Source organism: Tyto alba, unplaced genomic scaffold (assembly GCF_018691265.1).
Source record: "Tyto alba isolate M040663 unplaced genomic scaffold, T.alba_DEE_v4.0 Super-Scaffold_3, whole genome shotgun sequence".
Lineage (NCBI taxonomy): Eukaryota > Metazoa > Chordata > Aves > Strigiformes > Tytonidae > Tyto > Tyto alba.
In genome coordinates this window covers 12,648,126-12,660,689 of record NW_024881304.1, presented here as the reverse complement: position 1 = coordinate 12,660,689, position 12,564 = coordinate 12,648,126, and the positions used below count along the sequence as shown (strand labels likewise).

The 12,564-nt window shown below is 40.7% G+C and overlaps 1 protein-coding gene across 26 annotated transcripts in view; it reads left to right on the top strand.

Moving 5' to 3' along the window:
- MAGI1 (membrane associated guanylate kinase, WW and PDZ domain containing 1) overlaps nt 1-12,564 on the top strand; it is a 357,611-nt gene that overhangs the window by 281,006 nt on the left and 64,041 nt on the right. For 13 of the 26 annotated variants that reach the window (XM_032985725.2, XM_032985724.2, XM_032985723.2 and 10 more), the window contains exons 5-8: nt 498-708; nt 4,251-4,333; nt 7,662-7,700; nt 12,208-12,265. In XM_032985725.2, the coding sequence (XP_032841616.1) occupies nt 498-708; nt 4,251-4,333; nt 7,662-7,700; nt 12,208-12,265 (391 nt within the window). The remainder of the gene's footprint in view (nt 1-497; nt 709-4,250; nt 4,334-7,661; nt 7,701-12,207; nt 12,266-12,564) is intronic. The other 13 variants (XM_032985730.2, XM_032985729.2, XM_032985728.2 and 10 more) reach the window with 2 other exon arrangements.

The window sequence follows — 12,564 nt, the reverse complement described above, 5'->3', positions numbered from 1 at the left end:
AAAAACCCCACTACTCTAACGATGTTCACCATTAGCTTGTTGACTTTGAGCTTCTGGCTACCTTCTGCACTTGTAAAAATCTCCCCTTTTGATCATTCTTCAAACAGGAAATGTTATTCTTCTAATCCCTGTCCCACAATTGGCACTGCAGGAGTGGACCTGTAAACCTGCTCACAAGCCCATTGAACCTGTCTACATCAGTGAGCCCTGGCCTCAGACAGCTTGGAAGACTTTGGTACCTCAGCAGGGCCTATTAGAGCAAACACAGTAGCTGATCACAGCTTCAGATTTGGTCTGGCTGCCAGAGTGTGTGTGGGCAAAGGAAGCTCATCCCTGCTGGCAAAAAGACTGCAGAGTCTCTGCCCCCAGTTCATCTGTTGCTGTATCTTATGAATTAAAAAGCAAGGAGAGGAAAACTGTAAGGATAAACCTGGACAAGCGAATGGGAGGAGAAAAAGACTGATTTTCAATTTTACTTGTGCTTGTTTATTCTACAGCAGAGTCTGGTGACCAGGACGAGCATAATACGCATATCGTAAGAGAGACAGCCCCACCGTCCGCGATTGATAGCCACACCAACGTTCCCACCACGGAACCATCTCAGAACCTCCCTCAATACCTACCTCCTTCTGCTGAGGATAACCTAGGTCCTCTGCCAGAAAACTGGGAGATGGCCTACACCGAGAATGGAGAAGTCTATTTTATAGAGTAAAGCACATTTTTGTTGTTCTAATTCCATCTCTCTCCCTCTCTCTTTGGGCATAAGTAAAGCTCCATGGATGCATTTTGTGTGTGTATGTGTGTGTATTAAATATTTAGTGTATGCAGCTATGTTGCAGAGCTGTAAATTCTTGACTGCTTCTGAAGAGGTTCTGCATTTCCTGATTGGATTAACATCCAACTTACTTCTGAGTTCAAAGGCAGAGGGAATCGCTTGTTTTATTAGGGTAGTTACAAAAGCAACAGACACTTATAATATATGGGCCAGTTGTTTTCACGGGTGGAATGAAAGCTCCTAATTAAAAGGACTGAGACTTCATTTCTGGAGCCTGCCTCTGTGCATGATGCAGCAGAGAATTCCTCTGGACATGTGTACAGGCGGTAGCAGAGGCAGGGAATGGACTTTGTGTGTTGTCCTCTTGTCAAAGCAAATGGGCCAAACATGTTAATGTGGTCCAGTGGTTTGCAGAAGGCATAACTCAGTGCAGAGTAGGCACAGTAAGTTTGGAAAAAAAGTACCTTGTGCTCTACAGTCTTTGCATAAGAGGTAAGTGCTGTTAGAATTTTTATGATGACACTGATTTTTTTTTTCATGCCATAACTAATAATCTCTAATTATACCTGTCTAGATTTATTGAGAGAGGAGTAACTTATAAAAGGGAACCTGTAAGTGGAAGAGATTTCTTGCACAGAGTTTAGCTAGACATTAAAATTCAATTAGCTTTTGAAACTCAAGCCCTTAGCTGCCTAAGTAGAGGAGGGGGGTGAGGAATTGATTTTGGATTTGATGGTCTGTTTAATGCAGTCTTGGAAGCGGAGATCCTCTGTCTGTGTACGAGAAGCCAGTGGCCGGTTAGTACAGAAGAACCTCCTCTGCTAATGCCCTTCTTGGTGCTCTGTAGAATTATGCTGGATTAGGGCAGTAAAGGGAGCAGTCCTGCTCCATCATCAGGAGGGGGGACTTCTGGACAGGGTCAAGGAAAGGTTCATCAGAGCAGGTTTTCTCTTGGCTGCAATGGCAGGGGAACACATCAGAGAAGAGTGCCAGAAGATCTGAGGAGCTGGGAGGACTGAGAGCACTGCAGCAGCTCTTCACCAGCTGGGAGAGGGTTGCTGTAAAAAAGCCATTTTCCAGGGCGCCCTCAATTACCTGAAGAGGTTCCGCCAACCCCCTAGTGTAAGCCAAAGTCTAGAAGGCACAATTCAAATTCTCATCAACTGTGTATCAGATGAAACTAAAATGCATTCATTATCCCAAACACAGTATTATGCCCCTCATTATGTCCTCAGGGTGCCTCATTCTTTGACGTACTTTCTGGCTTTAATGTATATAACACAGCCTGACTAATAGCCCATCCAGCCCGCCGTTTTCCTCCCTGGAGGAGGAGGGATCATGAGCACTAAATGCTGCCCAAGCAGCCAGTTGCTCCCTTTTTTGTCCCCACTTGGCCCCCTGCGGTCCTTCCTTACAGGTGCTTCAGCCAAGGGGTTCTGCTGCTGCCAGCCATTTCCCCAAAACCCATCCCCATGGCTGCTGTATTCTCTATGTGTATATGTTCTCTTAGCAATGCTGGACTGTAGAACCTTAAAATAATTTGTTAGACGTTTTGCAGGAGAATTATATATGTGGTAGAAAAATGTAGCCTGCATACACAACTGTCTGACATGAAAATCTGGTAGCACACCAACTGCTTCCTTCCCTGCAGTGCAGAATGACCATTTTGAGGATACATACGCATAGGGGGTGATTTTGTGCAAGAATGTGTTAGTCTGGATGCAGCACTGGAATGACTGCAGTTCTATTAATTCTAAGGACACCCTAAGCCTAGAAACAATTTAGTTTGATTTGTATCAAATTAAGAGAGCAGGCTAATGAGCTGTGTGGACCCAAGCTGGCTCAAATGTCTGTACTGTCATCTACAGCGCTTTGGGTTATCAAGTCAGGGTGCTGAGGGGAACAGTATGGGAACATCTGAGCTGCTTGCACACAACCAGCACAGGTCCAGTGGGGCCAGAGCTGCGTGTCGCATAACCGATCCCGATGGCTTGTAGCTGGAGCAATTTGGCTCTTGAGATATGTTTTGCTGGTGCTTCAACTGGGATTTTCATTACCCAAAGCATCCCAGACCCTCATTACCCTGCATGTAGATCTGTGCCCGTTAGAGGTCTAACACAAACCTGTCCCTCTGAGTGTATGGTCTCAAAGGTGTTTAGCTAATTTTTCTGTGCCTCCGCAAACTACACTGTTGTGAGCCTTTGGTTAGTGAGACAAAGTTGCAAGAAATATGCAAATATTCTATTGCTCTCCTCCCACCACCCTCTTTCTCAGCTAGGCTACTGACTTTCTTATTTATAAGTTGGCAGAACCCCTCTGCTTTATTGCAGTTAATTTGCCTGACTTGCTGAATTTCTGCCATTCGGTGTTCTAGTTTGCGGTTAATTGCTCTGAAGCATACAAAAGGATCAGGCACATTTGCTCATCCTGCCTTGGGAGAGCTGGGTAGTAGGATGTGTAAAACAAGGACCTTTCATTTACATACTCCTAGGATGCTAGGAGGAGGGCAGTCCTCTTTTCTTGCAGTAAAATACCAGTCTACTGGTCAGTTGTTAGTTCCTCAGGGATCATAGCCCTCATTACAGCATTTCCAGCTTCATGAGACTGTTGTGAGGCTAAGGTTAAGTTTGTAAACCTCTCTGAGACCTTGAAGGAGAAGTAAATAGCATTACTGTGGTATTGAACCTTAAAACTGTTAAGCAGTGTTAAAGGCTAAACTAGATAAATGATACCTCAGGGACTGGAGGGATATCTTTGCAGGTTATGTCTAAGATGACATCAGGCTGTAGAAGAGGCACTATATACAAGATTGTCCGCGTATGTAAATGAAATGATGAGAGAAAATAATTTCTAGAAAAATGTATTTTGAACCTGTTTACTATGCAGCCTTCACCGCTGGGACTGACATTGCAATACTGTCAGGGGAGTTGTAGAAAGGAAGAGTTGAAAGTGAAGCTGTTCAGCTTCCATCAAAGACTTTGACAGAACATTTTTATTTGTGTAATTAAATGTTTTCACTGGAAATTTTGTTTTTGACTAATGCTTGGGTCAGAGCTAAACAAATGTCAAAGGTCTTTTTCAGGAACAAAGATCACTCCATGGTTTAGGGAGGAAGGGAAATTTCTGTATTTTTGTCAGAAGGCAAATGGCTCAGCGGCAGTTTCCAGAATTAAGAAACAAACCACCGAAGATAAAAGATTGGAATTAACATTATAATATTGCAGCTTTCACATGCATCCTTCCACTCAGGAATGCTGATTTGTATATTTTCACTTTTAACCTTTTGTTTTCAATGCCAACATTCTTGTGATTTGGTAGACTAGTTTGCAAAACATCAAATTGCAATGCCGTTTCTTCTGAAGCAAAAGTATGCCTTTAGGTCTGTTGAATAATAACGAGGATATATACTTTTATGTCACTGATACTTTGGCTCTGCTTTATTAACAAAGGTCATATTTCCATTTTTGGTTTCCAGCCATAACACAAAAACAACATCTTGGCTAGATCCACGGTGCCTGAACAAACAGCAGAAGCCTCTTGAAGAATGTGAAGATGATGGTAAGAGACTGAAAATAGTGAAATAATAATGTGTTTGGTTCTTTTCTAGGTGGCTTTCTTCCTTTCTTTTTCTCTTTTCTAATGACCTATGTTCAGTAATACTTAAAAAAAAAAAAAAAAAACAAAAACAAAAAACAAAACAAACAAAAAAAATCCAAAATAAAACAACAACAAAAAAAAAAAAAGACCCAAACATTTATTAGTAAGTGCATAAAGACAATATCCTTTATGTAGTTGTAAAATCACTGTCTGTGTAAGTAAAATAGCCACTCAGATGGCAGATTATTTCATAAAAATCAAAGAGGTGCTGAAAGTAAGAAGCCTCTGTTTTTGCAAAGGCATTTGAATAGCCACTGGTGCTGAACAAAACTCAAAGCTTTCTAACTTGTTTGCTCCTTGGATTGCTGTGTAGGAGGAAAGCGACTGAGTCTCTGCGTGCTCCATTGTGTTACGCTTCAACCACCTGCTTTACATGAATAGAAAAAGTTATGTTGTTATTTCTTTGTTTGAGCAGAAATAACTCAATTGCTTCACTTCTACTGTTAAATTCTGAGAATCCACTTAGTGTTATGATTGCTGGAAACAAATTCCATTTGAAAGTGTAGATTTTTGCCACTGAAAGTTTACACTGATGTAATTTTGTATTCCTTGAGATGTTGGAAATGCAAGCCACTGTCCAATTTAGAGCAGCTGAATGCAGGACTGTTAAAGGAGGTTCTTTCCCTGCATCCTTTAGAAGATGCAGGAAGAAAAAGGGAATCATGATGAAAATAACTTAAATGTTTGGGAAAACCTGTGTGGAAATTTTGGTCTACTGACCAGGAAAGGTGATGGTACTCTAATGCGTAATTTTGGCTACCATAATGCTATTATGGTAGATATATCTTAAAAATAGAAGGGGTTATTTTGTCAGTGTTGGTTCTGTCCATGTAAAATTAGTTTTCATAATATGTTTAACTTCCTACTGGTGTGAGTCAGCTCAATAAGAATTACTATTTTATTTTAGGAAAGAATCAATTCAATCCCTTTTTACTGGTAGGTTCAAATCTGGCCTTCAGAACAACTGTTACTATTTTTGCACACGCAGGTTTTCAACTTCTGCTTCCTTTCACGTGTGAGATTTTGCAGGATGTGAGAACTTGCCTGTGCAGCCTTTGCTGCCATGATGAAGCAGGTCACCAACTTCCTAGCTGCACAATGCTGTGTACCCCCACCACCCAGATGGGCAAAGGCCAGGCAAAAACTGAGCTGATGCCTGCGTCAGATCCTTAGCAACTGGCTTCGTCTGTCAAGGAGCGAGCGGAGGGAGCTGGATTAATGAAGGCCTTGCTCTGCACTTAAAACTGGATTTGTCAGTGGGTAATCAGAACTGGAGCAAAATTAAGTAATAGCATATGCACGCAAAGCTCCCTGCTCCTGGCAGTTAAGCATTGCTGGCAATTTGAAGAGGAGGTTGCTAAATCTCAGCATAAGCATTCCTCTTCCAGAGGGTAGTATTCCCTGAAGCACAACTTCTGTCCTGGCTTTCTCTACCGTCAAGACTCCCACCACCTCGACAGCCCCGGAGATGCGCGGGAGCGGCGCATGCCGCTGTGGGTCAGCGTGCCCCACGCTCTGCTCCGGGCCGGGGCGAGGAGCAGTCGCTGGGATGGGTCAGCTCCGGGTGGCTGAGCTCCTCCCTTAAACAGCTCCAGGTCTCCTCGCAGAACGGAAAGTCTTTCTCTTGTCCCCTTAGCAATTATGAAACAAACATTGGAATAATTTATTTTAGCAGGATGAGAAACCTGCAGCAGGTATTTTTGTGTTTAATTAAATTCATCGCTTTGGGGAGTAGTGGCATTTTAGCCTTAAAATCAGCTGATTTCATCCTCCCCCGCACCCCTTCACTTCATTCACTAAGTTTCTCGTTAATGAGTATTTTTAACCTTCAGTAGTAAACCCAGTTGATTCGTAGGTACAGCAGTGCACTGTACTGTTTTGCTTGGCTGCTCTGATGTTGCTTTGCACATAAGTAATTATATTGCAGAAAACAGTGTGAGCAAAAAGAAGAGAGAAGGCTATTTTTACTGCATCCTAGAAGCTGGACATTTTTGCCAAGGGTCACAGTTGGTTGTATTTCCACTGAAGTCAGTGGGACTTCTCCTCTGTTTTGTTTGAGGTGTGTGTGCGCCTGTGAGTTTTCAGGCTTGATTCCATCCTGTTTGTGGTTTTTATAAATGTTAGGTGTTGTTTCAGATTTGTTTGGGTGCAGTTGCCTTGTCTTTTTTCTTCATCAGGATACGTGTCCCTAACAGGTTTTTGGTTGTTTCCAGTTGTTTAGGCTATCAAAAGAAATTGCAATTCATATTTCACACTAATGGTCCTAAACAACTGTTTCGGTAGAGTATATTGCAAACAGGTCGTGGAAGTGTTTTCTTAGGTGTCCAAATTTTCAAAAGCAATGCTGTGACACTACGTTTTCTGTTTGCTTCTATCATTCATTTATGTTGCTTATACTTTACTGTATTAGGTCCAAGATTGTTTTTACCATCTTTGTTCTGGTTTTGTCATCATCTTTCATTTTCAGACTGCGTTATTATTATTTATAGGCTAAGCAATACTTTAATCATCTGTGTCACTGTTAACTTATGAATATGGAGCAGATAATGATAAATAGAGCAACAGTGAATATTGATGGCTTTGTGTCTTTGAAAAATTATGTGATCTTTGTCCCAGGTGCCCCACTCAAACTGGTGCATTCCTGTATATGCCTCACCAGTGCATCTGGATTTCAGGATGGGCTTGTGCCTCCAGTTAAACAAGGCGCTTTGCTTCATGTCAATCTTAAATCATCTGAGTAGTTACAGTGAAGTCAATTGGACCTTGTAGGCACATAAATTTAGGCACTTTCTTGAAAACCTTGCTACATTAGTTCTTATTTAGATGCACAGTTTTCCTCTCAGATTTTATCATTAGTATTCAGGTCTGGCCTTCTGATAGATCCATGTGTCTACAGAATGGATTGCAAAGGTTGGACTACGGATCTGAGGGAGAAGCTTCACTACAGTGAGAGCAACACAAATGTATTACTTTGCTATATCAAACTGTGATGTGAAAGTAGTCAATTGATACGGATATTTTAAGAATACAAGAACCAGTTCTTTCATTATCTACATCAGATCCATCAATATTCTGATCACTAAAGTGTGATAAGTGGAAAACTTGGGCTCCCTGTGTAGAAAATTAGTGCCGGTTCTGCTGTTTGCTGTAGGGAATTTCTTGCTTGGTGCTGGTATCTGAAATTTTTCTTTTAATTTTTTCTGTCTCATTTACTGCTCTTCCCTTGGAGAAGAAGGGGTACACACGGAGGAACTGGACAGTGAACTAGGTAAATCATCCATCTCTTGTTTTGATGTTTGACTTCAACTGCACTGTTTTAAGCCTTTAATTACTTACTTTCTCCTTTGTATCATTTTACATCTTTCAGTTTTTTTATTTCAACAAGCCTAATTTATCAGCAAAACTTCTGTAGCACACAAAGCATTAATCTTCCCCTAGCTTCAGATCTAAAGTGTTTTTCTTACTGATTCAGAGTTGAAGAAAGGTAGAGGGCCTTAATCTTGCAAAGTTTGTTTGAAGTTGCTTCTTCCTGGACCCTGCAGAAGTCAGGGACTTTTCCATTGGCATCACTGGCTCCAGGAAAAAGCTTATAGATGCCAAAGTTTAAAGCAAGTGGCTAATGATGCTTTTTCACTGGGACCAAAGACATTTCCCAGACAAGAGAAGCAAAGTGTGATTCAGAAAGTTTAAGTATTACACAGGATTCTTCTGCTGAGCTTCTGAATGAAACAGCTGAAAATTTTGCCTCAGTAGGTGATTTTATAAACAGATTTTCAATGATGTGGTACACTTTTATTTGCTGCATGTTTTTGTGAAGAATGCTGTCTTGATATCTAATCTCAGCGGTGCTCATTCTGTTTATCCTGATGGTGGAGGTAGTTGTTATTTCTGTTCAGCTATGCTCTAGTGCTCTTGGAAAGCTGAAAGGCATAAGAGGTTGCATAGGATTTTATTTCCACTAGGTCTATTATTGCTTTTAAAAAGGACTGTATTTACAGTTTATAGTTCTACATACTGGAGGATTGTATTACCAGAGAATTAACCTCTGGCTTCAGTAATGACTTGCAAGTAAGTGTATTCTGCTTCCTGCTTCTGTGTGATTTATATGGCATCAGTAGCCAGCAGCTCTTGAGTGGACTTTTAACACTACTCCAGGAACTGTTCTGGAATAATATTGGAGGCTTAGCCTCTTTTAGTGCAAAAATTTGAAAGAAATGTCAATTTAAAGAAGAATGCTTCCACTTTAGTGGTACATTAGCATTATGTGCAGGTCATACAAATAATCAGCAGCAGACCAAGTAATATCAGAAGTAGCTGGATGCACAGCAACAATTGGCAAAGATTGCTCTTGAAGCTCTTCACAAAGGATGTCTTAAAATAAGAGAGAAGTTAAAAAAAAGCAAATTTAGAGCCAATAATGAAATGGGAATGTTCCTGTCTTTCAGTCTGATATCAGGATCTAGTGCAAGAGAAGAGCTGAAAAAATAGATGCAGGGAAACTCATTAATTGATAAGCCTGACCCCAGTTCTGCAGACACTTACATTCACAAGTGTTTTGCTTGAACGTCATGAACTGTTCCGTTTGTTTTAATGCAGATAAGCTTTATTGAGCTCACAGCCTATGGATATAATGTTGAGATCTGCAAATGTCGCAGTGTAAAGAAAGAAATTTTCAAATGGCTCAATTGGTCACAACAATGCTAGGGAGGGGGCATGAAAACATGTGCTATTCACTAACCATAATCATGGTTAGTATAAACTGGTTGGCACCAGATATTTAGCTCCTTAGCTTATCAGCAGTTTCAGTTCTAAATATAAGAAAATTAAATTTGAAGCATTTGCACAACTTCTTGATTTCCAAAGAGATGGGTTGACTATGGAGTAATAGGTCACCCTTTTTAACAGAAGACTGTACGAAAGGACACAAAAAATTAACCTTTAGAATAGAATTTGACATAAGCTTGGGCAGATCCTTCTGGCCTCACAGGGAGCAGTAAGACCTGAGTATGCTGGGGTCCTCTCCAGCTCCTTTATAGTGATGCATGGGTGTGACTAAAATACCTGGTGGTTGGAGAAGTTCTTTTTTAGGAATCTGTCCATCCCTTTTGTAGGGAAGGATACTAAACAAGAGCATCTCAGTGGGAATCCATGTATTTACCCCAGGCTTAAAAGTATAAAATTGGATATTTGTCCATGGAATTTACCTGCTGACAAATGCTCTGAGAGTGCTGTGTGGATGTACCAAAATAAAAGCCATATGGCTCATTCAGGCTCCTAACGATACAAAATGATTTTGGAAATCTCATATTTGTGATAAAATCTAATGCTCTGGGTCATCTTCAGTTTGGCAGGAGAGGTAGAGAAGGAAGATGAAAAATTTAAAGCCACTAAGAATCTAGGCTGTGCAACATGGCTATGGAGAATATTGCCTTTTGCTTTAGAGAACTTTCAGAGGCTTCTAGAAGTCAGAAAGCGCATCTACATAATCAACAAGTAATGTGTTGACAGCTGCAGTTTTGTATATTGTTACTTCTGAAAACAGAGATGTGTTCCTTAAATGGAAAGCTGCAGAGATAGAAAACTGTGGAAAGATTTTGGCACAACACCATTTGTGGAGTTAGGAAAGTGCCAGTTTTCCGACCTTTTGTGAAAATTCTTTAAAAGAAAAGAAAAAAAAAATAATACCAAAACTTTTCGTGAACAGAAGAAAAGCAGCAAAAAAAATGTTTTTAGAACTTTAAAAATATAAAACACTTAATAGTCCAAAATAGACAAAATATATTTAACAGGAAAAATTGTGGAAAAGTCATTTTAAGGCATTTGTTCATTAATTCTCCTCTCCCTCATTCACTTTTTGTTTTTCTTCCACCCCCAGCTTGATCTCTTTACCATTTTACTTTCACCGTAGTGCAACGAATTAAAAGGCTGCCACAACTTGTGATTTTCCTGATTGCATGCTAGGTCTTAGTTTAATTGCACGGAAACTCTTTAAACCAGTCCCACGGTGTTTTCATCACATGGGGCTCCTTTGCAAACCTGAGAGTTCCCTTTGTGAAAAGATTTTCATGATAGGCCTCCAGCTTTCTAACTTTTTCTCAGGTATACTTGAACAGTATAAAGGAATATCTGTTTCTGAAGCGTTCATTTCAGATTGACCTGCTGATAAAATTGTGGAGTATTTTCATGCCCAAAAGTTAGCACTGGCTTGCATTTAATTGCTTATGTCTCAAGGAATCCAAAGATGTTTAACCCAATAAGGATAAAATAATGATAAGGATGGAAAACCTGCCTTATATCTGCAAATAAGGGACACGTGGAGCAAAACTTATGAAAATCAATTTCATCTGATCTCCGGCCAATTCTGAACACAAACATAAACTTTGAGTAATTAATACACGGGTGTTTGTATAGATTCTGTTCAACTCCAGTTTGGAGATATTTCTGTCCTTATGGCAACATAGTTGAAGTCCATAAATGCAAACTAGATAGTTACATTTATTCTAATTAACGAGCCATTGTTGATTGTATTAGCTCAGCAATTGATGCTATTAGTGAAAATTAATCTTTGCATTTGATAATAAACAAACATAGAATATTAACTATCGGTCTTGTCATTTTAGTGATACATTTTGAGGAATTACTTTGCATGGGGTATTTGAACTCGTGCTCTCTGACAATGGCTTTTTTTGTTTGTTTAAATGAACATGCAGGGTCTGTGGGACCACATTTGCACAGTCCATAGCATGATGGAGCCTTCTTTCAAGTTGATTCACAGTATTACACAAACAGACCACTCTGTATTGCTAATAGGATGATTATTTCTGTACACACAGCCAACGGGAACATTGTTCTTGAATGAGTGGGACAAGGATCACGCCCTTAAGTAATACATACAACTGTAATAACCCTCGGTTGGATGCTGAAGTGATTTTATTACATTCACTCATTATACTTAAAGTACTATGTGCAGTCTAGAAAATCAACAGGAACAAAAGTGGATACATTTCCAAATGTTAATTTCATCTTCAGAACTGTTTTTTGTTAATTATGCTAATTAAAAAAGGGAATCTCTGTTACATGTGATTATGGCAATATGTGTTTTTACATTAAGTGTTATGCAGTGAAATACATCTGTGTGTGCCAGCCCCACTTGGGTGGATTCCATATGCCGGGCATTTACATTAAATTCACTTTGTCCTGTTTCAAGATGTGTTTTTGTGTTGGACTCATCGCTGAGCGATGCAGTGTAAATCCCTATGAAAAGAGTCAAAATATTTTTCAGCAATGGTGAGCATCAATGGCTAAGGAAATATTGCAGGAGATGAAAGTGGTCTCTCTGTTAGTATGCTACAGTTGCTTGACATAATCTCATTCATCTTCGTAGGCTGGTGTTAAAATGCCTCTGGCCTGTTGCCTGCATCGACTTCCATTGTAGTGCTCCATCCAGGGCCACTCTGCCAGTGGTGATGAAACCAGGAGGGTACTTGAGGCACTCCCAGAAAGGAAATTTATTGATAATTTGTTCATTTAATGCAAAAAGCAAATCTAAAATTGACTGGCATGGGCATCTTCCCACTTACTTGCTAACCCAGCACTGGTAGGACAGGCGGTGATGCTGGTGCTGTATGCTGGCCTTTAAAAGGAGGCTAGGATCGTTCTGATAAGCATCTGAAGAGAAGTCTGAGTTACTGATGAGTTTTACATGCTGAGCAGGAATGACTACCTCCAATGTATTTTTTTCTGACAGGCTTCAGTAATACTTTTTCTGTTTCCAGAGTTGCCTGCTGGTTGGGAGAAAATTGAGGATCCCGTATATGGTGTCTACTATGTAGAGTAAGTGCTGCTCTCTGGTTCTGGTGTGGCTGTCATGTGGAGGGAGTCTCTCCTCCGCCGTGGTCTGGGTGCTTTATTGGCAGCATCTCATACCAACGAGGAGGAGACCCTGGCCCCTCACAGGCTGGGGGATGCTATAGGGGCTGGGAGAGGACAGCCCTGACTTGCCATTCCCCATCCTCTGGTGGGCTCGGGCAGGAGCACCTGGGGGTGGGGGTTGGCTCAGGGCAGACAGGAGCACCCTGGGGTGGGAGTTGAGTTCAGGGGTGAGCTCAAGGAAGACAGCAGCACCCCAGGGT